Below are 27,733 nucleotides of genomic sequence, written 5' to 3'. Positions count from 1 at the left end.
AGATTCTCTCTGGCGAGTGAAGGCAGTGGGGCGTCGACGAGCACCCGGGTCCAAAGATACGTGTGTCGGATGTTAAAATACCGAATATGGAGAAAAGCGTGCACTCAGGCGTCTCTGTTGTGGGGAGAAGAAAACAACAACTGAACTAACTTGAGCTCTTTGGAGGGAAATAACAAAGCTTCAAAAGTTTGAAAAACACACACAGACACATACACACACAGGTAATGGCTATAGGCTGAACCTGAGGTCCAGAGGAGTGGTTTCCAACTTCTTTGAACTGCTTTTGTGGCAGCAGGTACAGGAAGGCGGCGCTCACAAAGGGGCAGAGGCAGACGCGTTTCTCACTTCTGTCAAACTAGAACCCCCCCCCCCCTTCCCCCCGCGATTAAAAAAAAGCAAAAAGATTCGAATAGGGAGGATGTTGCGCAGCTTGATCTCGCTCACCTTTCCAGATAACTGGCAGTGAAACGGACACGAAGGAGAGGCGGCGCTTGACGCACCCGAAGTGGAACGGTGCGTTTCCCGCTAGAACGTGCGTCCTCCCGCTGATCCCGTCGCCACACGTCACACGCTCGCAAGAGCCCGCCACTTTTGTGCAGCCGGGCAACAAATGTAGCCTCGGAGCTTCGGCAGTCTGCATTTGTCCACTTCACCTCGCTCTCACGCCCCCCCCCCCGACCCCGACCCCGACCCCGCCTCCCCACCCCGGTCGCCATCAGGGCTTCTTGGCTGCGGTTTTGGCTTTCCCGTTGGGTCCCGTCTGGATCTGGGTCATCTCCACATCCGTCAGGGCGTCCGGGGGAAGGCACGAGCGCATGCGTTCGATGGTCTTCTGGTGAGCCGCCCTCTCCTGCTCCAGAGTGCGAATCATGTGCTTCATTTTGCTCTCCCGAGACAGGAAGCTCTCCACGCTCGTCTCCAGCGTCTGGATCTTGTGCCGCGCAGCCTGGAGGAACAGAGACGTCGCGCTGTTAGTGAGTGACAAACAACAAGCTGGAAGTCGGCATGTAGTTCATGCCGTACAGCATAATTCACTTCTAAGATGCTCCACTATGTGTTCTGAGTCACAGCCGAGAAGAGCAGCTCAATAGCTCTCTGGCCTGAGTCACAAACAACTCATAGAACATGTCAGCAGCATCCGGAGAGCATTCAAGTGTTTGAGCTCTTTGTCTGACCGTCATTTTCAGAGTTTTTAACCTGTGTTTTAGTGCCATCTACTGGCAGGCGGAGGCATTACCAGCAGTCGTTAAACCCAACAACATCCTTACAACTTATATAGCCAGCATTTGCCACCGTTTCCCAAACAGCATCATCCTTCCGTCTCCGTCTCTCTTCCCGACCTGAAGTTTCTCCAGCAGCTCCATGTTCTGCTTCTTCAGCTGCACGTTGGTCTTCTCCAGTTTGTCGAGCCGGTCCGAGTCGTCGGGCGGCGGCCCGGCTTCCAGCATCTCGTCCTGCAGGACGTGGTACTCCACCTCGTACGCGTGCAGCTGCTTGGAGATGTCCATCTCCGTCACCTGGGAAACACCACCGGGTTACAACGGTCACCGGGTTCACAAGAGGGGACTGGGAGGAGTCGGCATGGAGGGTTTAAAGGACGGCCGGCGACTTGTGAGCTCCACATCCTCAGAGGGAAGAAATGGACTCGGGGCTGAGACACACACACACACACACACACACAACACACACACACACACTTCATCTGGGACGGACTAGCATGTTGTTGGGTTGGGTCTTTCTCTGGGAGTTTCGACTGGAAATAGAAATATACAATGCTGGCAACCTCTACTGTTATTCTGCAGGACCATAGTGGCACAGTTTACTACGTGAGTTGAACTTTATAAAAAAGTAAACTATTGTGTTGATAACACATTATTTTAATGTTGCACATGACGTGGAGGAGGAGTGTCACAGAGACCGCGTATCCCCGGCTAAGAATCAACATAGTCGTATCCGATTGGTCAAAGATGTCCTTCCATTTAAAAAGAGACAGTTCACCCCAAAATCAAAAAAATATACTTCCCCTCGTACCTTTAGTGCCATCTATCAATCGAGATTGTTTTGGGGAGATATCTCTTGTTGTGGCCTCATGCAGGAGAGAAGGCCGACATCTCTCCGGTCGATACCTCAAACACTGGGCAGCTCACGTCAAAACAATCCACATTGATAAAGAGCACTACAGGTACGATGACAGGTATAGGTAGACGGGGGGTACTGTCGCTTTTAAGATCTAAAAAAGTATCGTCAGAGTTACTTGTTACTATCATTTAGCTGTTGTTTGAGACTAATGGGAAGCCTGTATGTTGTGTGTGTGTGTGTGTGTGTGTAGTGCCCGTCGACGCACTGTACCACTACAACGAAGACGGGAGTGGGATGGGTAGTATCACAATCACAAGCGTCATTGGGCCAGTTACCATTTCAACTTCCCACTCTGTACCTTGGCAATGGTCTGCTCCATCTGGGCCAGAGTGAGGGCGGGAAGTGTCGTTTTCAGATAGTCCACGATGCTCTCGAAGCTGTCGCACTCCACCAGCGCCCCCTCGTGGCTGCTCAGCAGACAGAGCGCCACTTTGAAGATCACCCCGGTCCCTTGGACAAACACGAAATCTGAAAACGCACACAAACAATACAAAAACCAAGGCTTAAAAACACACTTTTTCCCAAGATGAGGCATGCGCGTGCTTCCCGTCGCTCCGGGGGGAGCGTACCGAAGACGCGGGACACGAAGTTGAGCGGGAACTGCGAGGCGAAGAGGGTGAGGAACCACGGCGCCGCGTAGAGGCTGGGCCCGATCTCGTGCTCCTCCAGGTGGTTGTACAGGTCGCGGTGGTAGTCGTGCAGCAGCCTGGAGAGCTGGTACATCTGGACCTGGGAGGAGGAGGAGGAGGAGGAGGAGGAGACACAGAGGCGACTGTGAGACGGCCAGGAGGTCCAGATCTGCAGGGGGAAAGAAGGACGAGCCGGCAGAGGATCGTCCACGCCGAGCGGCTCCAGCATCACCGGTGAAGTCTGAGCGTGAGAGGGGCGGGGCTAGCTCCCCCCCCCCCCGACTATGCGCCACGCCGAAAGAGAGAAGCAGAAGTCGGCCCGGGGCTAAAATTAGACCGTTATCGGTCTTGCGATCTGCCGACGGTTACACAGAAGCCACGCTTTTACCTCGGCAGGCGGGACGAGCGGGTCGCTCCTCTGGAATTAGTCCTCGGGCGGAGCGGAGGCGCTCGGCTGAACTCTTTACCTGAGAGATTACACATTACCACGCCCGCGGTCAGCTGATGTTTAACAGAAGCCAACAGAGCAGGTGTGGTTTGAAGGGGAGGTGGAGGCGCTGGCTGCTGTTTGCCCTCGCTGCCTTTTACAGCCGGCCAATGAGCATTAAAGTCCACTGGGGTGGTCACTCCCATGCACTATCGCATAAGTTAAAGCCACGGCGTGGAGTTTAGTTAGGGCTCTTTTATGATTACATCAATGTTCATGTGATCCAATAATCTTTTATGGAGTGAAAGTCGTTGGTGTTTGCATCCCTTCTCTTCACAGGAGCTTTATTCTCACGACGTCATGGCCACATGTCACACTGGCGTCCGCCAGTCAGGCTCCAAGTGCCGTTGTTATGAGAACGCATATTTAAATGTGTCAAACTACAGACGTGAGCGTAGCTGCTGCGGTGGAATCACTTCCATGAGAACCGGAGAGCATTTCCTCAATGAAAGAAGAGCAAGGAGCGCCGCACATGGAAAATGTGTTTTTCCCTCTTCTATAAACTGGCGTTGGAAAGAGTTTGATTGACGGACGGTTCATCCAATCACCTTCGATGTAGTGTTTGAAAGGTACTCATCCTTTTCCAAACAGTTTCCTTTGACTCCTTCTCAGATAGTTCTGTCACAAACCATCTGGCGGGTCATGATAGTAATTTGGCTCGAATTTGGCCTTTTTGACTTAAATGTTGATGCAACTAGTTTTGACGTCTGCCGGCCCGTCCCTCAATGATCTCACAGACGACTCCGGAGCTGAAAGTGATCCCTCACAGTCTCACAATCCGTTCGGGGTGGGTACCCACCTGCAGGGAGACCATGTCGGGTCTGAACTGCTGCCGGATGCCGAGGTCGTACATGAGGAACTTCAGCATGTCGAAGGCCTGGTCCTCACTCATGTGCAGCAGCAGCACTCCGGCCAGGAAGCTGATGCCCTGGCAGTAGCCGACCTGAACGACACACACACACACAGTGTCATCATATTCTCCACCCGACGGTAGGGAAGATGAACAGGGCGAGGGTGTGCACCTCTGTATCCAGCAGAGAATAGGCCTTCAGGAGGTTGTAGAGGGAGAGCTGCCCCGCGCCTAGCTGGGCCGAGAAGTACTGGATGGTGGGGAAGGTCCGGCCTGAGCGGGGAGGACAAAGGTAACATTGACACCTGAACATTTACAGAAATAGATGAAGGAGGACCGGTCAGGGTTCAGACACATGTTGACCAACAGACTCCCTGAACTTTAAACCAAATTTCCATGACCAAAAATGTTGTGAAATCTCGGTGCAGACATGACAAAGTGAGATTTAAAAAATGTTGTATTTAAACTAACTATGAGAATTCCAAGCATACACACATACACATATATATATATATATATATATATATATATATATAAATGACACATGAATGAGAGACAATAGTTTGATTATAATATAAAATTGTCTTGTCTTTCTAAGTAAGGTAACACGAGCATATGCCAGCTTATATTTTGAGCGTCTTTCTTTTAAAAGGCATATTAATTAAGAACTCAGAGTAGATGAACATATTAATAGAACACATTTTCATGACTTTTCCAAAACTTTGGGGATTTTTTATTTTTTTTAAGGACTTTTCCATAATTTTTGTATTTGTTTTATTCCAGGACTTTTCCAGTGTTTCCATGACCTACGAACCCTGACCTGTTGTTTACTTTTGGTTTACAACCGTGTGTGCCCACCTAGATCCACCAGGATGGAGTGCTGCTGCGCGGTGAGCTGCTTCAGCAGGTCTTGGTAGGGGGTGTCCGGGGCTTGATGGCGCTGGGGCAGCCTGTGACGCAGCCGGTGCTGGTGGGAAAGGAGGAGCCAGACCTCCCCGCGGCGGCTCTTGGGAACGCCTGCACACAACCACTCGGGTCAATATTCACGTCTCCACGAGCCGCTCTTCAGAAAACAAAAAGGCCCGTCTCTCACCCTGGCTGAGAGCGCGGTACACCTCCTCCTTGTCCTGTGGGACCGTGGTTCTGCCCGGGGCCGACAGCTTTCTCTCCCACAGCGCCAGCACCTCCTTGGAGCACTGGCCCACCTCCTGGTAGTGCAGCTTCATCGTGCGGATGTGCAGCTCGTCTCTGCTCGCTGCAACGCAACATCGCCGGGACGAGCAGAAAAAAGAGAAAAGAAAAGGGAGCGAGACAAAAAAGGAACTTATTCAACATGGTTTTGTCTCTGGATCGCAGCAGAAGATCGAGACCAAAGGGAACACGGGAGGAGGGCGAGGGAACTTTGGCAACACGGGCTGCTGTGTGGAGCCACGGTTCATCACCGGTTGCCATGGAAAGCCTGCCGTGGAAACACAAAAGCCTCAAGACCCACATTAACACCACAGATCCATCTCCTTTGTGCTGGAGGCGTGGAGGTAGCGGGATAGAGGTACAACAAAAACACCACCAACGCCCCACCGGCCCCGACATGCACACAAAGGAAGCCGGAATTGAAGGAATATAATAAACCAACACCTGAAACCATGCAACACATCCACCTGCTGTGACCCCACGGGCCGCTTCTACACCGCTTACCTTCTATTGACAAGGGTTACTCTCAGTTAGGTCCTCATTGGCGTCATGACAACAAACAAAAAGAAAGAGATGTGTCGGTAGAGAATAGAATATTGTATATTCAAATGTAGTATATTAAAGTAATATAATATCAAATAGTGTAGTAATATTAAAATGAAATATTTTGTAATATAAAATGGTATAGTAATATAAAATAGTATTGTGATATCAAATTAATTGTATTAATATAAAATAAATTATAGTAATATAATATTAAATAGTATAGTAATATAATATTACATAGTATAGTAATATAATATAGAACAGTCTCGTAATATAAAATAAATCATTATAATAATATAAAATAGCATGGTAATAGTTGTCATCTTCACTTCATGTTGAAGATGCATGTTGTGATAATGCAGTCGCTAATGAAGAGTCCCAAATGGCCTCTACTTCCTCTCCTCCTCCTCCTCTCCTCCTCTCCTCCTCTCCTACGCTAATTTCCTCTTCATAGACGAGTGCTTGTGAGGAAAAACACAACAACACACAGTGTAACATCCATTCTGGGAAACACCCGTAATACCTCGGGCCATTAGTTCATAACCCCATGTGTTCATAACTGTGTGTTCATAACCCCATGTGTTCATAACTGTGTGTTCATAACCCCATGTGTTCATAACTGTGTGTTCATAACAGCATGTGTTCATAACCCCATGTGTTCATAACCCCATGTGTTCATAACTGTGTGTTCATAACTACATGTGTTCATTACCCCATGTGTTCATAACTACATGTGTTCATTACCCCATGTGTTCATAACTGTGTGTTCATAACAGCATGTGTTCATAACCCCATGTGTTCATAACTGTGTGTTCATAACAGCATGTGTTCATAACCCCATGTGTTCATAACTGTGTGTTCATAACTGCATGTGTTCATAACCCCATGTGTTCATAACCCCATGTGTTCATAACTGTGTGTTCATAACTACATGTGTTCATAACCCCATGTGTTCATAACCCCATGTGTTCATAACTGTGTGTTCATAACAGCATGTGTTCATAACCCCATGTGTTCATAACTGTGTGTTCATAACTGCATGTGTTCATAACCCCATGTGTTCATAACTGCATGTGTTCATAACTGCATGTGTTCATAACTGTGTGTGTTCATAACTGCATGTGTTCATAACCCCATGTGTTCATAACTGTGTTCATAACTACATGTGTTCATAACCTCATGTGTTCATAACTGCATGTGTTCATAACCCCATGTGTTCATAACCCCATGTGTTCATAACTGCATGTGTTCATAACCCCATGTGTTCATAAGCCCATGTGTTCAAAACTGCATGTGTTCATAACTACATGTGTTCATAACTACATGTGTTCATAACTACATGTGTTCATAACCCCATGTGTTCATAACCTCATGTGTTCATAACCCCATGTGTTCATAACCCCATGTGTTCATAACCTCATGTGTTCATAACCCCATGTGTTCATAACTGCATGTGTTCATAACCCCATGTGTTCATAACTGCATGTGTTCATAACTGCATGTGTTCATAACCCCATGTGTTCATAACTGCATGTGTTCATAACCCCATGTGTTCATAACTGCATGTGTTCATAACTGTGTGTGTTCATAACCCCATGTGTTCATAACCCCATGTGTTCATAACTGCATGTGTTCATAACTTCATGTGTTCATAACCCCATGTGTTCATAACTGCGTGTGTTCATAACTGTGTGTTCATAACTGCATGTGTTCATAACCCCATGTGTTCATAACCCCATGTGTTCATAACTGCATGTGTTCATAACTGCATGTGTTCATAACCCCATGTGTTCATAACCCCATGTGTTCATAACTGCATGTGTTCATAACTGCATGTGTTCATAACTGCATGTGTTCATAACCCCATGTGTTCATAACCCCATGTGTTCATAACTGCATGTGTTCATAACCCCATGTGTTCATAACTGCATGTGTTCATAACCCCATGTGTTCATAACTGCATGTGTTCATAACTGCATGTGTTCATAACCCCATGTGTTCATAACCTCATGTGTTCATAACTGCATGTGTTCATAACTGCATGTGTTCATAACCTCATGTGTTCATAACTGCATGTGTTCATAACTGCATGTGTTCATAACCCCATGTGTTCATAACTGCATGTGTTCATAACCCCATGTGTTCATAACCTCATGTGTTCATAACTGCATGTGTTCATAACTGCATGTGTTCATAACCCCATGTGTTCATAACTGCATGTGTTCATAACCCCATGTGTTCATAACTGTGTGTTCATAACTGCATGTGTTCATAACCCCATGTGTTCATAACTGTGTGTTCATAACTGCATGTGTTCATAACTGCATGTGTTCATAACCCCATGTGTTCATAACCTCATGTGTTCATAACTGCATGTGTTCATAACTGCATGTGTTCATAACCCCATGTGTTCATAACTGCATGTGTTCATAACCCCATGTGTTCATAACTGCATGTGTTCATAACTGTGTTCATAACTGCATGTGTTCATAACCCCATGTGTTCATAACTGCATGTGTTCATAACCCCATGTGTTCATAACCCCATGTGTTCATAACTGCATGTGTTCATAACTGCATATGTTCATAACCCCATGTGTTCATAACCCCATGTGTTCATAACCTCATGTGTTCATAACCTCATGTGTTCATAACCCCATGTGTTCATAACTGCATGTGTTCATAACTGCATGTGTTCATAACCCCATGTGTTCATAACCCCATGTGTTCATAACTGCATGTGTTCATAACCCCATGTGTTCATAACCCCATGTGTTCATAACCCCATGTGTTCATAACTGCATGTGTTCATAACCCCATGTGTTCATAACTGCATGTGTTCATAACCCCATGTGTTCATAACCCCATGTGTTCATAACCCCATGTGTTCATAACCCCATGTGTTCATAACTGCATGTGTTCATAACCCCATGTGTTCATAACTGCATGTGTTCATAACCCCATGTGTTCATAACCCCATGTGTTCATAACTGCATGTGTTCATAACCCCATGTGTTCATAAACCCATGTGTTCATAACCCCATGTGTTCATAACTGTGTGTGTTCATAACCCCATGTGTTCATAACCCCATGTGTTCATAACTGCATGTGTTCATAACCCCATGTGTTCATAACTGCATGTGTTCATAACCTCATGTGTTCATAACTGCGTGCATATGCAACACCAAACTAAATATAGCCTTCGCTCCAGTCTCTCCGACCGAGACGGCGACATTCGACCTCTCAAAATAAACAGACGACAGCGCGAGGAGGAGCCGGCGCTTGTGAAGCTTCGGAGGAGAACAACGGAGCGCGAGTGTGAGGGCCGAGTGCAAAATGATCATGATGGGGGGGGGGGGGAGTTACCCACTGTAATACACATAACAATAAGGCCCAGTGTGAAGTTTCAACATGAACAGCCTTGTGACATTTCTTAAATACCACCAGTGTTTGCACTGAAGATTCCTCAAATGTTCTTCATGTATGGGAGATACTCGCCCCTCATGTGACCAAAGGGGCGGGGGGGGGGGGCACAGCATTAACACCTCTCAGCTCACCCTCCAGTCTCTGGTTCTCCTTCTCCATGCGCAGCAGCAGGATCTGCTGGTGGATGGCGGTTTTCCAGAGGGCCCGGTAGTCGGGCCCCGTCATCTTCGGCCTCTCCCCGGAAAAGGGGTCGCGCGGCGGGGGCAGCGGGCGGCCCAGAGGGTCCAGGCGAGGGGAGAGGGGCGGCAGCTCGCTGCTGTCAGGGTGGTCTGAAACCAGAGCACCGAACAGAGAGGGGGGGAGGGTGAGGATCTCTCTTTTCTTGACACAATATTTTGAGGTGAATCCAATGACGACGTGCTCCAGATGCCGTGAACTGGATCTGGAGATGATCGTCTGCGTGTTCATCGGACCAGGAGCACGGGGGGTGGGAAGACGCCTCTTTTCCTCTCGGCCCTTGCCGTGAATGTCAGAGGTGTCCGAATCTTTCCACGAGAATCAAATGTCCTCATTTTCTATGCGCGTGTGGATTACTCAGACGGCGGGCGTGAGTGCGTGGCGGGGTCGTGTTACCGGACCTGGGCACTGCATCGAGGCGGGCGGCCTGTTCATGGGCGAGGCGACGCGCAGGAAGATCTTCTGTCTCCAGGAGACCCGGCGGGGGGTCGCGGGGAGGAGGCCCCCCCCACTCACAGAGTCACCGCTGCACACGGACTGGGTCCTCTTCCTGCCTTCACCATTGCTGCAAGGAGAGGAGAGAGGAGAGGACAGAGGAGGAGTGTAGAGAGGAGAGAGGACAGAGAGGAGAGATAGAGTATAGGACAGAGGAGAGAGGAGCAGTGTAGAGAGGAGAGGACAGAGGACAGAGGAGAGAGGACAGAGGAGAGGACAGAGAGGAGAGAGGACAGAGAGAGTATAGGACAGAGGAGGAGTGTAGAGAGGACAGAGGAGAGATAGAGTATAGGACAGAGGAGAGAGGAGAGAGGACAGAGAGGAGAGAGGACAGAGGAGAGATAGAGTATAGGACAGAGGAGGAGTGTAGAGAGGAAAGAGGACAGAGAGGAGAGGACAGAGGAGAGAGGACAGAGGACCGAGAGAGGACAGAGGAGAGAGGACAGAGAGGAGAGGACAGAGGAGAGAGGACAGAGGAGAGAGGACAGAGGAGAGAGGACAGAGGAGAGAGGAGAGAGGACAGAGGAGAGAGGACAGAGGACCGAGAGAGGACAGAGGAGAGAGGACAGAGAGGAAAGAGGAGAGAAGAGTAGAGGAAAGAGGACAGAGGAGGAGAGTGTCACGGACGCCCGGTGAACGAGTCAGGTGTCGCCTTGCACCGACACTCTTTCAGCAACTTCTTATAAACGCAGGACACACGCACACACATTAGCACACGCACACACACATTAGCACACACACACACACACACACATTAGCACACGCACATTAGCACACGCACGCACACACCTTTCAGCACACATCTAACCTTACACAGATGAGAAACAGTCAAACATACTGATGGTAAACATGAGTCCATGTGCATGAGAATGGGGCAGACGGCTGTTGGGTGTTGGGTGGTGTTGGGTGCCATTAGGTGTTGGGTGGTGTTGGGTGCCATTAGGTGTTGGGTGGTGTTGGGTGGTGTTGGGTGCCATTAGGTGTTGGGTGGTGTTGGGTGCCATTAGGTGTTGGGTGGTGTTGGGTGCCATTAGGTGTTGGGTGGTGTTGGGTGTTGGGTGCCGTTAGGTGCTGGGTGCCGTTAGGTGCTGGGTGCCGTTAGGTGTTGGGTGGTGTTAGGTGGTGTTGGGTGCCATTAGGTGTTGGGTGGTGTTGGGTGCCGTTAGGTGCTATGGCGTCAGCCACAGACGGCCACAGCGGAGGCGCATGCGTCGCCCGTCGGGTTTTTCTGGAAAGGTCCTGAGTTGTTAGTGGAGGAGGCCAGCTGATTGGCTGCTTCAAGTTATTTATGTTCCACATTTATCTGAGAGGTAAATTCCCACCTGCCAACAAGCAGACAAAAGAGGACTGTGTCTGCACGGGGAACTTGGCAGGTTTAAAAAAAGAAGGGAAAAAAAGGTCCCATTTAATGGCGCTATTGCGTAACAACTCAAATAAAGTGTGTCGTATGTGGAAAGTTCACTTTCAGCCTGGAATGTGCTCCGAGAGGAAGGAGCGCGATGACACACGATGCCGTTACCCAGCAGGTTCACAATGAAACGTCGACGTTCTTCTGCACGTCGGCTCGTTTCGCTGCTTTCAACTCAATAAATATCGCAGCGCATCGTGCGTCGCGGTTTCGGAGCACCGGCAGAATTACACGTTGCACATTTATCCAGGGGAGGACATTTACATCTTTTTTAGGGGGCAATGTTTTCCCCCACCGACTGAAATCCAGGGGCATTTAAAAAGAAATTGGGGGCACTTTTCTAACTTGTAAAATAACATTTAACCGTGGTTCAAAAATTTCTTTCGACCGACAGTATATGAGCAATTGTCAGAAAAATGTCAATAATAAGAATATTATTGTTGAACAAAAACAAATGGAAAAAACATAAATCAGACAATCATATTCAATTGTATTCTTATTTCTTTGTGGTTATTTATCATAAAAAATGTGTAAACAACTATTAACAATTATAACTTATTTCTTTGTTTTTTATAAGAATAAATTATATTTATTGATTTTTTGTGTGTGTGTACCTACCTAGTACAGGAAGTACAGACAGAACATACACAACAAAGAACAAAAATGAAATGCTATTAAATAATCGAAATTATGGGGCATCTTTTGCCCGTCTCCTCGTGATATCAGTGGAAAAATTATATTTCTTAGGGGCAGTTTTGCCCTTTTGCCCTCATGTATTTCCGACGCTGCATTTAACACATGTACGAATACGTTTAGAAACCCCGGCACCAACCGTTTCTTCTTTTTGAGAGTGTTTTTGGCGAGTGGACGTTAAAAAAACCCCGAAGCGACAAGGTCAAATGGCCTTTCTCCTCCAGAGACCCGGCTTCTCACGTCAGTCGGAAGGAGCAGATAATACGCACGCTCAGCACGACTCATCGCAGCGGAAAAACAGGAAGTGCCCTTTGTTGGGGTGAATGTCACAGAGACCCCCGTTGTTGACTCTCACAGCTGTTCTGCACAGCCGGGATTATAATCCCTCACGTCACACATTACTTCTCATTTGTGTTTCCCTGCTCGTAAAAAAAAAAGCCATGAAGTAAAAGAGAAGGCTCAAGTTATTCAGACGGGGCCACGGGAGACCACGTCGGCATATTCACGTCCAAATACTCTGCAGGTCGAGGCTTCTTTCCCCTTTTTTCTCCGGTGTCTTTTGAACCTCTCGATTGCATTTCGTTGCATTATTAACGAAAGCGCTCAGACGGTTGGACGGTGAAAACGCCATTTAGAATGGAAAAGTTGACCTTTAACATTCTGCCACCCGGTCGACCGCGTCGGCCGCACGTCTCGCTCGCCTCGAACGTTCAGACGAGTGCGGCTGACCATTAACGGCAACCTCTCAGCGTAAACACGACGCTGAACCGAGTGCCCGGGGCATTGTGGGTAAAGGTGATGTGCGGGGTTAAAAACAGGTTAAAAATAGTTTTGTCGTGCAAAAAAAAAAGAGAAAAAAAATACTGAAATACACATGCAAATACAACAAGAAATGTATCATCATCCCCTTGTCTTTCTGAGAGGAACAGGAAGAGGGCGGGTCCAGCAGCAGAGATGGCGGCGGGAAAAAAGAGAAACAGCTGGAATGTATTTTTTTAACCAATAAAAAAATAAAGGTCGATGTGGATAAAAAAAAAGATACATGGACGGCAGATGCGGTGTTAAAAAGGTTTGAGACAGCCAACACGTGCAGGGCATCGAAGACCCGCTCGCCCCTCGGCCGTGCGGGGCAAAGTAGACCTGGCGGTGGGGGGAGGGGCTTGTCTGAGTGCACCCCCTCTCTCACCTCTTGAGGCTCCCACTGTCTGCCAGGGAGCTCAGGGAGCCCAGCGAGCCCTGGTAAATGCTTTTCAGGAAAGTGGGGGCGGAGAAGGAGGAGGGAAGGCCGAAGGTGGACTCGCTCTCCGAGACGCTGCGCGTTCTCGAGACGGCGGCGGGACTGGGCCCACACATGAAGAAGCAGAACAAAACGTTACACACACAAAGAAGAACGAGCCTCTTGGTGGGAGCACGGAGGAAAACACGCTGGGGAACACATGTGGGGATCAAAACAGTGGCAGGAAACCCAGAGAGAGAGAGAGAGAGAGAGAGAGAGAGAGAGAGAGAGAGAGAGAGCACTGCAAATAGATTACATTGTCTGCGCGTACATCAATGAGTAGTTGGCGCCGAACTGATTCAAAGGAAAGCAACGGGTTCAGACGCTCTTGTGTATTTTAGTACAATTGAAAGCTTCCACTCCTGCCACATCACTCAGAGATGCACAGCGTCCCCGTCCCCCCCCCCCCCGGGCGTGAAGCTACCTGCTCTGCAGCAGCTCGGGGTTGACCGACTGCTGTCTGCGCAGCGGCGGCTGCTGCCTGCTCTGGCCGGCCGGCTGGCCCTCGAAGGAGATGCGCTTCTTCACAGGCGGGTGGCTGAAGGTGTGGGCGCGCTGGCGGAACTGCAGGCCGGCTTCCGGGTCTCCGCCGCCGTCGCCGCCGTCGTCGTCGGGGAAAGCGGGAGGGGAGCCCGGAGGGGAGTGACCGGGAGACTCCTCATCCTGCTGGAGAAAAAAAGAGTGACGGCAAAAGAGACGTCAGCGCAGTCGGGAGACTTGGCTGGACTTTGATTCGACCGGCTGGAAGACGAGAGTCACACGACGCTGCATGATAACCCCCCCCCCCCCCCCTCTCCAAGATATTCTGCTCTACAGGTAATGATCACATTCAAGACCTGTGGAAGTCAAAAGTCTCGTAACCCTTTCCCATGTGACTCGAGTTACAGCCACTTACCCAAAGCCTCACAGCGACCCGGGTCCAGCTCTCCACTGGACGCTCGTGGACTTGGCATTGCCTCCCGCCCGGCAGCACAACTCCCATATCTATTGTATTCTAATGGCCGGCGTCCCGTGACACACGCCGATTGGTGGGGAGGAGCCGAGGGGCTCAAACTCCACATTAAAACCCCTCCCCCGCCCCCTCCCTCTCTTACGGACCTCCCCCTCTAAAGATCTGACACGGCAGGAGATTTTCAGCAGAAGCACAACTGGACATCCTGACTCGAGTTTCCTGCACAATCCCCGAATCCCACTCTTCTGGCCGCCGGCGTCCCACAGAGGGGCGCCGGCGGTCAGATTCTCCTTCCACATGCAGGATGTGCACATCGCTCAGCAGAAGCACAACGACACGCGACTCAGACGTCGGGCTGCCCGGGTCATCGGGAGCACGACCGGCCGAACGGACGGTATTCTGGTGGATCCGGTCGTATGGGGAAGGTCTACATTCACAGTTTTCGTGGCTTCAGTAAGTTTGAGAATGAAATTTTAAAAAATGGAGAGGTGTGGAATAACCCCGCCCAGAAGCACACTCCGCTTTATGGTTTATTGACTAAATGAACATCACGCTTTATGTAAGATGTGACAATAGAGATGAGACATAAACTTATGTTTACAATGTTTACTGAGGGAATAAATCAAGAGAGAAGTCATTTATATAGAATTCTATACAACCAGAGGAGTCGCCCCCTGGTGGTCAGTAGAGAGAATGCAGCTTTAACACATGAAGGATAGACTTCTATACAACCAGAGGAGTCGCCCCCTGGTGGTCAGTAGAGAGAATGCAGCTTTAACACATGAAGGATAGTCTTCTATACAACCAGAGGAGTCGCCCCCTGGTGGTCATTAGAGAGAATGCAGCTTTAACACATGAAGGATAGACTTCTATACAACCAAAGGAGTCGCCCCCTGGTGGTCAGTTAAGAGAATGCAGGCTTCAGGGACTTCCGCATTGGTTTCACTCTTCAGAACCGGAGATGACCACTTGTGTACCCCGTCTTACGGTTGTGTACGCCTCCGTCAACCATCAAAGTTGTAACTTACATCCAAGTATTACTTCATAATCTTATTATATTAGCAGTGAGTGAAATTGCCATAACTAGCATATGAATGAGTTATGCCTCAAAAGTTAGATCACAGTAACCTTGACCTTTGACTTCCAACTACGAATAAGTTCATCCTCGAGTCCGGGTGTCGGCTGTCTTTGCCAAACGATCCCGAGATATCGCCATGTTCTCCACGTGGGAAAAGCAACAACGGCCGCCTTCGATAACGCCCACCGACGGAAGGGAAAGCCCGTCAAGCAGGACGGAGATGGAATATGACGAGGTTCAAAAAAATACAATAAAAAAACCACTGGATCAAAAAGTGAGAATTCCCAGAGTTCTGTGAATTGTCGCGTTAACCCCTTGAGGACTCTTACCCTCTCAAAGCTGCTGAGGCTTCCCATGCTTCCCAAACGGCCTCGCATCCGGCTGGCGCCCTGCGGACAAAGGGAGGTGGCACGACGTGAAACTGGATGTTTTCAAAAGTGTGCAGTTGGTGTCACTAGAAGGCAGAAAACACGTCGACTCAAACTAAAATTATTGTAATCCTCATAGAGAACTAAGATTTCCTGACTTGATGAACATGTCTCGGCTGAGCCAAGTGTCTCTGAGACAATAACAGATGGCAGCAGAGGTCTGAGATAGATCTACGAAGGTCTACTAAGGAATTATTCGTGTCACTTCCAGATATGGGTCAATCCAAATCCCCAGGATGACAATGACACAGAAAGAGCGAGAGAGAAAACAGGGTCTATGTTCTGTCTGGAGCAGGGAATTAAGATTGAGATTAAATTAGGATTTAGATCACCGGCCAGCGGTTGGATGTTTTGCCAACGCAGAGACGCTGTACAGCGACCTGTCAATCACAGTAAGCCCCGCCTTTAAAGCGTCCCCTGCTTTATGATCTCTTCGACTCAAAATGACCATAAATTATAATGTACTAAATGATGACATCATGCTGTATTGAATAAGACTTGAAACTAGAGATTGAGACGTAAACTCATGTTTACTGAGGAAATGAATCAAGAGAGAAGTAGAGTCATTAATATAGACTTCTATACAACCAGCGGAGTCGCCTCCTGGTGGTCAGGAGAGAGAATGCAAGTTAAAGGGACATTAGCTTCACCCGGAAGTCGCCACCTGAACGGGGTGGACGGAGGGGCGGATACGCCCAAAAGCCACGACGCCTGAGGCCGCGGGCCTATTGCCGGCGAGGAGGCGTAACGAAACGTCAGATCAAATCATTTAAAGAAAACGCGTCGAGGGAGCGACCCACCCTGGCAAAGATGTTCTCCAGGGAGCTGGTGAGCGAGGAGCGGGCCTTGTTCTTGAGGATGTCCAGTTTGAAGCGACTGCTGGTGGCCGTGCCGTCTCCTGCCGACGAGCCGCTCGCCGCATTCTGCGTCGTGGGAAACGAATCGCAGGAATAAAACTCGTGAACACACGGGACTGTCGGAGCGCAGCAAACACCTCAGAACTGGATCTGTCGCCGGTGTTGGACACACAGGCCCTCAGCCTCCGTCACGCTGCGGTGATAACCCACGACCCTTTCACACTCCGATGCTGTAACCGCCAGTCAATTGATAACTAGCTGAGTTCTTTGGAGGGACATTATACTGGTGACCTTGACATTTAAAGGTCAAAGCGGCCATCGGAGGAATCCGAGCACTCGCAATCACTCACGGGTAGAAAACCCCGCTCTGTGTTGGAATGAAAGGACTCAAACTTGTTTTGTGGCCGTAAAGCTGCAGGGAGAATAACGACGTGTAGACGGAGAGCTCCAGAGGGCTTCAGGGACACGGCATTCTTCGCTATTCTGCAAATCAAATCAAATCATTTCCATAAAAACTGACATTTTCGCCCAATTTCAAGGATGTTAAAAGGGCCCTTGGATATTTTTCAGGCACTTCGCACTACTCCATTTGATTAGAGTGAAAATGTTGCGTCTTCAGTTCTCCAGCAAAAAGTGAAAGAAATCAAATCTCCACGCGGCTGCGTGGTCCGGCGTCTACCTGCGGGGCCTCTCCGATGTGGAGGTGGGACTTCTGCTTGCTCCCACAGAGCTGCCTCAGGTAGAGCACCGCCAGCTCGTTCTCCTCTTGGTCCGAGCCGGGCTTCAGTCTCTGCGGACACGGAGACGGAAACACTCAACACGCGAAGATTGAGAAGAAGTTAAAAAAAATAAGAATAAAAAAATCAAGAAATGAAAGCACAAAAATACAGTCAATCTTTCACATCGTCTTCAGATGATAGAGCGGGCAGAGCTGACCTCACCTGAACTCGCTCAAAGATCTCGGCCTGCTCGTTGTCAGTCAGCTGGGAGAGATATTTTTGGATAGCCAGCTTTGCTCTGGGTGGGTAGAGGCCTGGAAATGGGAGAGGAACCGAGGATCAGACCCGCTTTCACGTGCATCCCGACACCGCCGTGAGTCAGAGAGCGCCAGAGCTCACGGGAGGGGGGGGGGGGGGGCTCACCTTCGATCCGCTCGCAGAGCTTGTGCAGGTCGTGCATGGGGCAGGCTTCGCAGAGCTGGATCTGGGTCTTGTTGCTCTGCAAGGCCGCCGCCGTCGTGAAGGCCTGGTTCAGGGTCAGCATCACCTCGTCCACCTGCAGAGACGAGGCGGCGCGGATTAAAAACACGAGTGTCTGGGTTTTTTTTAAAGGGGAGGTGGGAGGGTAATGCTCTGCGTGACTCACCAGCGACTCGCTGGCACACTGGAAAACGTAGCAGCCGTACTGACCGGGGCCCGACTCGGCATGGTCGCGGCAGATGAACCCGAAGTGGTCGGACTGCTTGACACCCTGAGACACGGGCGGGAGAACTGGGATGAGGGGCGGTAAGAGGAGACCGTTCAACCATAACGGCTCTTCACAGCCTCCATCTCCGCTTTCCATTAAGTCAGTGAAATGACCGCTTTGCTGAGGCGGAATGAGGCATTATCTTTATGCTGGTTTTCTATTTAAAGAAATGAGATTCCATAAGAATCGCTGATAAAGACGCCAGAATCAAATGAAAATGAAAAAAAGGCTGGCTGTGCAGGAGAGGCAGGCGGTAAATGTCCAGAGGAAAGAAAGAGAGGCGTTCAGTGTGAATACGGAGTAACAAAGAACCAACCTGACAGCACGACGAGATATCTTTGAAGTTCTTCTCCAGCACGACGGACTTACTCTCCGGACTGATGAGATTCACTTCAAATCGCCCGACCTGCGAAACACAACATTATAATCAGGGTCAGACGGATTCAAACGAGCAGGAACTCAAAACGATAACCGTTTCTACTCGAGGCCAAAGACGATGTCACCGTCAACTATTCAGAGAGCCGCTCAATGACTCTCTCAACATCCAGGTCAGCAAGTCTGCGGCCAACGATTTCCCCCCCACAATTGTCGGATATGTGGAGTATCATATTGAGCCTGCGCTCTAGTTTGTTTTTTAATTAGCAAATAGACGCGCCGTGTGAGGAATGGCAGCCGGGTCGCTGCAGCGGCGTGAGGCCGGCGGGCCTTTCAGTGACCGCCAGAATGAAACCAGCCAAGAGGCCGTTTACGTCCAAAAAGACATCCCTTCATCTCATCATGTCGGCAGTTGTTTGGCATGTGAATTCTTGGACAGTCGTGGGACACAAACGTGTGTTTCGTGAGGTCGCGGTGACCTTTGACCTCCAGAATCGGTTGTTTTTGTGCCAAATGTCGTCAAATCCGCTCAGTGTTCCCGAGACGCGTTCGGGAGACGGCCATCCTGCAGACTTTGTTATTTCCGGTCACGGCACGGAGGCGTAGGAAACCTCCATCTCTTTGACAACGTGTCTTCAGTCTAATAAACCTAACGCCACTGCAACTTTGGACTTAATACAAAAGAGTTTAAAAGATTACGAGAGCTCAGTACTAATGTCTATCTACACTGTAATTCAAATATAATAGACTCCTGGGCCGTCGGGTGCAAACTAAGCACTCGGCAACAGAGCTGCTCTCTTACGATGAGAGCCCGTTGCTGTCGGGAGACCGCTCCTCCTGTCTGGACTCGGATAAGAACCTCCCCCTCCCCCCATTCTGAAGCCAAGGCATCGGCACGTCATCACTTCTCCTGGAGGTCGACCCCTACCTGGAAGAGCATGGTGCGGTTCTTGTCCGAGTCGGAGGGCTGAACGTGGTTGGGGGCGCTGGAGTGCCGGCGGCGCGCCGGCGCCAGGAGGACGCCCTCCCCCGGCTTCCTCTGCAGGCCGCCGGCCAGGCTGCTGCAGCGCGTGCGGAACTCCTGGGGCTCCTCGAAGCCGCAGTCCTCCAGGATGCACTCGGGGAAGGCCCCGCGCAGGCTGCTCTGACTGGCGCTGTTGGACAGGCTTTGACCTGGAAACACACGCCGGGCCGTTTGTCTACGTCTTACAACACGCCGCTCTGATTGGAAGGGACGACATCGAGAGGGAGGCAGAGGTCGCTCGCACCAGGAGAAGAGTCGCAACGCTCCACTCGCGCGAGTTTACTCGCTTGACTATTTGTGGCTTTTCACGTCACTCGCTTCATTTGCACCTTGGAGGGGGCGGGGCTTATCTCAGTGGCATTACTTTGTATAAACAGTTTTCATTTCCTTCATTCATCACGGAAGAACTAACCACTAGCTCTGCTTTATACTTGTTGAGGACGTCCCACAAACGTCTGAACATCTACTGCCCTTGTGTTTGGGTTCATAACATTAATATATATATATATATTAAATACTCACGCATTGCCCCGTAAAACCACCCGGTGCTAATCCTCTCACCTCTGCCCATGTCGTCCAGTCCGGCGCCTTCCGTGTCCTCTGTGCCCTCGTTCAGAGCGGAGGAGAGGGGGTCTCCTTCTCCCCCGATGAGGAACTCCACCGGGGCGCCGTCTGTGGACGCCCGCTGGCCGCCGAGCAGGCGCAGGCGCTTGCGCTCGACCTCGTGCAGACGGAACTTGTCGATGCAGTCGTCGATGAGGGTGACCGGGGCCTTTTTGAGCAGAACCATCACCTGGATTTTTTTTGGGGGGGGGGGAATAAATTCAGATTGCATTTATACTGTTGAGAGTCTTCTTAGTCCTATGATGCTGAACCTGTTAAAGTCTTCTTAGTCCTATGAACCTGTTTTAAGTCTTAGTCCTCGCTAAAATCAAATGTTAAAAAAAACACTTCACACGTAAGGAGTTTCACTTCAACCTTGCCACAGTAAAGCACTTCAAACTTCTGGGAGTTGTAGAAGGCCTCTTCCGCTTCCTGTTTGGGCTTGGCGTCATCTTTTAAGGCCGATTTGGACACTTGGCGAATGCTGCTGATCACCTCGGGGACCTGGAAGAAAAGAGAGGACCACCGAGGGGGGGGGATGTGACAAATAGGAAAGACGTTAACGAGGACAAAAAGACACCACGAAGGAGGAAAGGGAAGCGAACTGGAACCAGACGCCAGAGGAGGCGTTTCCTCCACACACAACTCCACAGAGGAGAACAACATAACGCAACACGACAGACACAATAACATGCAGTCAAAACATGAACAAGGAAAACATCGTTCGGATGACACGAGAACTGGTTTCGATTAACAAATACCGTGACGCGACTTTAAATAACTCACGGCTAGAATAAAGAAACTGGCGTAATATTTGAATTAACTCAGGAGAGTCAACAGACAGAACCAAACACTACGTCGGTAACGGAAGTGAGTTACAGCTGAGAGCTGCAAGGCACCTGAAGGTCACTGAGCCTGTTTCTGCTCCTGTGTGTGTGTGTGTGTGTGTGTGTGTGTGTGTGTGTGTCACTTGCACCGTGTCTGTTAACTTGCATCCAGGGGAAGAACGGCCGAACAAGTCACGACAGAACGTGCACGTCTTTTGACGCGCACTCTTAAGCAATACTTGGGAATGTTAAAAAAACAAAAGGCAGCCCATCATTCAGTCATCAGGTGCTTCCACAGACGACTGTTCCCTCGTTTTGGCAGAAAGACGCAATGAGACCGGCAGCCCCCGAGCTCCGGCTCGCTAAAAAGCGAGAACAAGGGCCCCCTGGTCAAGGTCGGTCAAACACCCAACAATGAGTGCTAAAACAAACAGCCGCTCTCTGATATGAGATGCCAACTGACTGTTGAGCAAACACATTCATCATGTGGACTGAGGAGGGAAGTTATGTCACAGCAGTGGCGGGCCGTGGGCCGTGGGCCTGGGCCTTCAGTGAGGTCCTACAGTCCCACCCGAATTAATCCACCTCTTATTACTATCATTATGATGCCATGGCTCTAGACCAGGGCTCAATACGTCGATCGCGGCGTAGTATTGGTAGATTGCATGACATTAAAAACAATTGGCCCGCCCCCGTCATTTTCTCTATAGCACGTCTTTGTTCATTTATTAAACTAAACAGCCGTCTGATGTTGATCTTATCTACACAACAGCATGTCATTTCTCTCGGCTCTCCGTCTCGCCCGCTGCAGAATGCGCGCATCGGGACGGAGAAAAAGAAGAACAAAAAGTCACTTGCACTAGTTTGTTCACTAAACAGGGCATTGTCGCACCCAAAGCAGATTTCAAGTATATGCTCGACCAAATCGACATCTTCTCCTCCTTCCGCCATTGTGGGTTGAAAAAACAGCTTTGTAGTCCGTGAATTAATTCCTTTATCAAATTCAGTTTCCTAGTTCTGAGGTTCTGCATCTACCTGCCCATAGACCCCGCCTCTCAATATTGGTAATCCAATCAAAAGACCTGCAGCACTCCGCCTGCTCGCTGCTCCTGTGCCGGTTCCGGGGCCTTCTAGAAGGCCTACAGGAGCCAACTCTAAAGCTGATTGGTTGACACAACATCGTCATTCCCATTCACTTGAAGCTACCAGCGCTCGCAATGTTGATTCTGAAGGCCTAAGGGCAGATTTTAGCCCCCTGGCAACACACGATGGCTGAATATGATTGGATAAAAGATCTAACATAAAGACCAGCCCTCCAAATCTCAACCTGGCGCTGGCAGCAGCGCAACCAAAGAGGAACGCTATGAAATTAAGAGAATAACTCTTACTCTGGGAAATAATTGAATACATATTTGTGGGAAAATATATTTAGAAAAAAATATATATTCTGATGATGTTTAGGCCAGCAGAGAAGGCCTTGCTGGCCCTGACGGCCCACCACTGTGTAACAGAATAGTCAGGCCGACTCCAGAGGTGAGCAGAACAACAGGATAGAAGCGTGAGGGCGGGCCGAGCAGGAAAAGGACCTTGATTGTAAATAAAATACAAACATCCTGCTGGTTTTTTTTTTTTTTTATCTTTTAAATGGAGGCCAAGTTTATGTACGAGACACTGGAGGGATCAAATATGCCGCTCTGCTGCGGCTGCATGAGCTATTTCAGACGTCCTGTTTGTTTTACCCAAGTGCCTTCCCAAATGGGAAGAGCCGTGACAAGAGGGCCGCATGGAGATGAGGAAGACGGGCAGGTGGTGGACACACACACACACACACACACACACACACACACACACACACACACACACACACACACACACACACACACACACACACACACACACACACACACACACACACACACACACACACACACACACACGTGTAATTGTCATCATACAGCAGGATCATGCGGTCGTGGCTGTGTGTGTGTGTGTGTGTGTGTAGCGGCCGTAAGAAGTACTTATGCTGAAACCGTACGAAGAGGCTATGCAATCTTGGGACCCCAACTTCCCAAGTGACTGGGAAGGAATGGCTCAGCAATATATATATATATATTTATGATTTATTGATTTTGATGGATATAATCGGGGGTTTCCTGCTCTTCATTTCTATTGTACCCTTTTTCTCTTCAGCATTGGTTGTCAATGTGTGGCTTCCTGTAGCCGGGCTGAATAGAAAATAAAATGGTGGTAAGAATGATATTATGTGTTTTTCGGTCCTTGTCTAATTGTTTGTATAGTTGGTTGTTATGCTTTTATGTCATTTTTATTTATTCGTTGTCTGGTAATATATAACTTGTTAAAACTAAAAAGAAAATGATTGAAAGAAAGAAGAACTTGTGAGTGAGTGAGTGAGCACCTCTGTCTGTCCACGACTAATCTCTGCAGCAAACCGCTCAATATGTTGGGTTTCCCAGCTACGCCTGCGAGCTCAAGGACCTCTCCTTCGTTGCAGAGCGGCGACTAAAATGTTCACCTGTTTGTTTTACAATGCGGTCGACTGCCTGCCGACTCCTCGCTCGCTATGACAGAGCCGTGCAACAAAATGCATTATAATAAAAAAATACACACACAACAATTCAATTTCTATAAATATATTGCATACTGGGGGACGCTGCTCTGAAGGTCTGGTCTCCAAAAACACATCCGATACCGACACTATGGGGTCATGGTGCTGCAGAGGCGTCGCTCGCTGAGAATCACAGTTCAAAATAATAAACGGCGACATTTTTACTTTTTACGGGCAGTGCTGGATTAAACATGAGTAAGACGACTCCACAGCACCATTAGATACGATTCAGTACTTGTAGCCAAGCCAACACAGAGCCAGTAAAGGTGCTTGGGTGGAAACAGGCACAGGCACGCAAAGAGCTGTCCGGCAATAGAGGAAAGCCATGTTTTTTTATCTTCCCCCCCCCCCACATATTCAAACATGGCCTGCCACTCCAACGCCTCTTCAAACTGGTTTTTACATCCAACCTTCACCTATCACTGCCCGGCGTTATCAGACGTGATCTGTGATCCAAAGCTACGCAAACAGCAGCAGCTTTAGAGCTTTGGGGAAAGCCAACAGGAGGACGGCCCCCTCCTTTCGTCCCCCACGTCGGGCGCTCTCACTGCGCGGCGACACCAGGTGTAACAGTTTAGCTCCACACCTTCCTTTTATTATTAGTTGTTTTCATCCTGTCTCTAACTATCATGTCATTCCAGATCCTGCTTCCCATCTCGTCAGTCCAACTCCCTTCACCTGTTCTCACCTGCCTCTGATCACTCCCTCGTTAGTCCCTCATTCCCTTCACCTGGTCTTCATGCCCATCTCACCTGTTGCCCATTCCCTCGTTAGTCCCTGTCTACTTAGGTTCCCTCACTTGCACTTCTCCTCTGCCAGATTGTCTTGTGTTTTCATGCCAAGTTCTCCAGCGTTATTAGTGGCTATTCCTGACCTGCCTGTTCTGACCTCGGATTCTCTGCCCCGCCCCTTTTTGGACTTGTTTGAAGCAATGAAATGAAGTATTCAAAGATGATGGGCTTTTTTCTTTTCACATTAAAAGTAATAATTGTAAATTATTGCAAAGTTACTCCAAAATTACATTTAATTAATTAATCCAATTACAGCTATTTGACCAAACTACAAAAGTAAACTTTTAACTCTGGGTTCATACACATGCTTTAAACCAAATTTCTATGAACCTCAAATGACACAAATGAATTAGAGATTATAGTTTGACTAAAAGAATAAATATGTATATAAATCTTTATTTGATGGCCTCTGATGGGGGCCAGGGTCAGTTTGTAACAGAAAAAGTGTGATGATCGCAGGGGTGCCTAAATGTAAACATGTATTGTTTTCCAGAAATCTACATATAACCAAATATTAATAACCCTTTCCAGGATCTTACCGAACCTTTTCGCCACTATTCCGTTCTATTTGACAGGATTTGCGTGGCCAGACTAAAAAAAGAAAAAAGAAAAAAATCAGAATGCGTCACTGGTATTGTTCAGGGGGCCAGGCCAAATGTGGAGGCGGGCCGTAGTTTGGGGACCACTGGTGTAAATGAACACATGAATGAAACACATTTCCATGACTTTTCCAACACTTTTGGGATTTCATTCTTTTTAAAGACTTTTCCAAGCCTGGAAATACAAAACATTTTGAATTCCATGACTTCTCCAGGTTTTCCTTAACCGTAAGAACTCTGTTAACTGCACAAACAAATCAAAAAGAAACATAGGCATCGACTGTTGCTTGTATATAAGCTGAGTAAATACCGTTGCTTTCAACATAGCCGTCTTTGTGTGGCTGCAGCTCTCCTAGGATTGCTTTCCGAAAAGGCTCCGCACTGTTTTCTCCAGAGCCGTGGCGCCCGCCTCCTCCCAGTGCGTTTCCATGGGCCTGAACACACACTGGCTCTGGAGTGGAGCACAGTTCATGTCCCAACCCAACACAAAGCAACACCAAGGCCCTCATGCCACCTGGACACGGGCCAAGAAGCTCATTTCATACGTTCATATCTCAATGTTTCAAGACGGCGGAGAAATGAACTGTACTTTACGACACCCTGGTTTTATCTCTGTGCACCGTGAGTCAGAACCGGACCAATTATATTTGAGTTATGAAATGATCCGGGGCGGTCGGCTCTCCACATTGTGCATACAATCAAACCGTTGCATCATGTGATTTACAGCTAATAATATACTGCACAGAAATGAACATAATGTATCCAAGAATAAAGTCAATTACACTTTCTCATCAATCATGACAAACCACACAAGAACATAATTTCTCATGGAGTAAGAAACGTGACCATGATAGTGGCAACCTGACCTGACCCGGCAACAAGTTTATCAACACAGAGTGAGGAATGAGGGGGCGGGACTTATCTTTTTTTTTTATAATTAGCATTTCAAAATGCAGATGAAAATGCAGAAGGAAAGTATCCTAATGGTGATTTAGACTTTCCTCTCGTGTCCCACCAGTGCAATGATGACCAGCCCCCCCACGAGACGGTCGAGACCCCCGTGACAGATTCCACTGTATTCCAGGTCCAGAGTGGGAGCAGAGCTGGAGAACACACGGCGGTCTACACCGAAGCGGAATGTGTGCACGTCGCCACGATCGAGTAAAATGCTGCAACCCAAACTACGACTAAGATTTTTTTTACGTGAAGCCTGTTGTCACGACTACGCCAATAAAGAGTCTCCTCAAATGCCACAATGACTGCACCTTGTGCGTGGACGCTGACGTCGGGATGAAGCTCATTTATAACAGACGAGGACCGAAGTCGTATTTCAAGTCGAGGAAGTTTTCAAAACAAAAGGAAACACGATGAGACATTCCACGTTTATCTGAACGGAGAATGTGCTTTGTCTGCAATTGTTCTCGTTGAAACTTAAAAAGCGTTCACCCTTTCACTTGTGTAAAATGAAACGGAGCCCGACGCTTCTCTTCATTGTTAACCTTTCACATCGTATTGCTCTATGCCAGGGGTCTGTCCTCAGGCCTCGTGGTAAGAATAGACACATAAACTAGAACGGGCACACGGTAGAGCGCATACCTTCGCATATCACAAGATTGGGCATTGAATTATGAACATGTTGGCATTAGTTGCATGCCAATTGGACAAAAATGTATCGTGCTATGGTAAAAAAATAAAATAAAAGATTTTGACCTTTCCATGACCTTGACCTTGACCTTTGACCCGATTGATCCCAAAATCTAATCAAATGGTCCCCGGATAATAACCAATCATCCCACCAAATTCAAGAAGATTTGACCTGTTCATGACCTTTGACCTTGACCTTTGACCCGATCGATCCCAAAATCGAATCAACTGGTCCCCGGATAATAAACAATCATCCCACCAAATTTCATGCGATTCGGTTCAATACTTTTTTAGTTTTGCGAATAACACGCATACAAATAAATAAATAACACGGCGATCAAAACATAACCTTCCGGCATTTTCAATGCGAAGGTAATAAAGAAACATGCCTGTCACTCCGAAACGAGGCAGAGAGCAAGAATGTCTTCCAACTCAGTTTGGACACACGGAAAATCAAACGACTCCCAATGAGAACGATTTTATGCATTCTAAAAAGAGCGTCACGCCTGGGGAATAATCAAGTCGCGACTGCAGCAGTGTGTTGCACGTGGCGTTGCATTCCACAGGGTCCACCTCGCACATTCGCTTGCTCGCCGGCTGCCAAACCAGTTTTGTTGTTGTTGCGTAATAATGCCATCTGAGGTATGATCGAGGCGCCTCTGCCCTGGACTGCTGAAAGCATCGGGGTGGCAGCGTGTCCTCTTGCGCTCTCGGCTTTCACCGGCAAAAAAACCCCCACCGACCTGCACATACCACAGGAAACATGACCCGGCAGTGGCAGGCGGATCGGAGATCGATGCAGAACGGGAGCATCCTCGGAGGTCAGCGGGGCAACGTCGTCGTCGTCTTTGTTCCAGGGGAGACGGGAATAACGTGGACGGGGTTGGGAGACTCCAGCTCATCCGACAGCAGGTCAATGAAAGGTGGCACAAACATCCAGACACCGAGGATTCGTGCATAAAAACATTCAAATTCACGACTGCAGACTCACACCAAAGCGCCTGAAACACCGCTTTTTACATTTTTTAAAGCACCGTCTCCCATGTTCCTGATGTGTTTGTTTGGGGGGGGGGGGGGCTGCTTACC

At 48.7% G+C, this 27,733-nt stretch overlaps 1 protein-coding gene across 3 annotated transcripts in view; it reads right to left on the bottom strand.

The window, feature by feature from the left end:
• Positions 1-677: 677 nt before the first annotated feature.
• The window catches only part of tbc1d4 (TBC1 domain family, member 4), a 28,656-nt gene continuing 1,600 nt past the window's right edge, over positions 678-27,733 (bottom strand). Inside the window, exons 2-23 of one of the 3 annotated variants that reach the window (XM_056425622.1) lie at positions 20,536-20,664; positions 20,119-20,350; positions 19,462-19,706; positions 18,475-18,564; positions 18,057-18,161; positions 17,834-17,966; positions 17,633-17,724; positions 17,371-17,481; positions 16,635-16,757; positions 15,736-15,795; positions 13,801-14,039; positions 13,287-13,439; positions 9,906-10,069; positions 9,399-9,596; positions 5,199-5,360; positions 4,964-5,122; positions 4,278-4,378; positions 4,055-4,198; positions 2,709-2,868; positions 2,438-2,607; positions 1,341-1,517; positions 678-946 (exon numbers count right to left, since the gene is read on the bottom strand). In XM_056425622.1, coding sequence (XP_056281597.1) covers positions 716-946; positions 1,341-1,517; positions 2,438-2,607; positions 2,709-2,868; positions 4,055-4,198; positions 4,278-4,378; positions 4,964-5,122; positions 5,199-5,360; positions 9,399-9,596; positions 9,906-10,069; positions 13,287-13,439; positions 13,801-14,039; positions 15,736-15,795; positions 16,635-16,757; positions 17,371-17,481; positions 17,633-17,724; positions 17,834-17,966; positions 18,057-18,161; positions 18,475-18,564; positions 19,462-19,706; positions 20,119-20,350; positions 20,536-20,664 — 3,378 coding nt within the window. In that variant the 3' untranslated portion in view covers positions 678-715. Of the gene's footprint in view, positions 947-1,340; positions 1,518-2,437; positions 2,608-2,708; positions 2,869-4,054; positions 4,199-4,277; positions 4,379-4,963; positions 5,123-5,198; positions 5,361-9,398; positions 9,597-9,905; positions 10,070-13,286; positions 13,440-13,800; positions 14,043-15,735; positions 15,796-16,634; positions 16,758-17,370; positions 17,482-17,632; positions 17,725-17,833; positions 17,967-18,056; positions 18,162-18,474; positions 18,565-19,461; positions 19,707-20,118; positions 20,351-20,535; positions 20,665-27,733 lie in introns of all 3 variants that reach the window. The other 2 variants (XM_056425613.1, XM_056425631.1) reach the window with 2 other exon arrangements.

The sequence above is a fragment of the Pseudoliparis swirei genome, chromosome 2, assembly GCF_029220125.1.
Source record: "Pseudoliparis swirei isolate HS2019 ecotype Mariana Trench chromosome 2, NWPU_hadal_v1, whole genome shotgun sequence".
NCBI lineage: Eukaryota > Metazoa > Chordata > Actinopteri > Perciformes > Liparidae > Pseudoliparis > Pseudoliparis swirei.
Note: the sequence above shows the minus strand (reverse complement) of the source record. Positions and strands in the feature narration are given on the sequence as shown.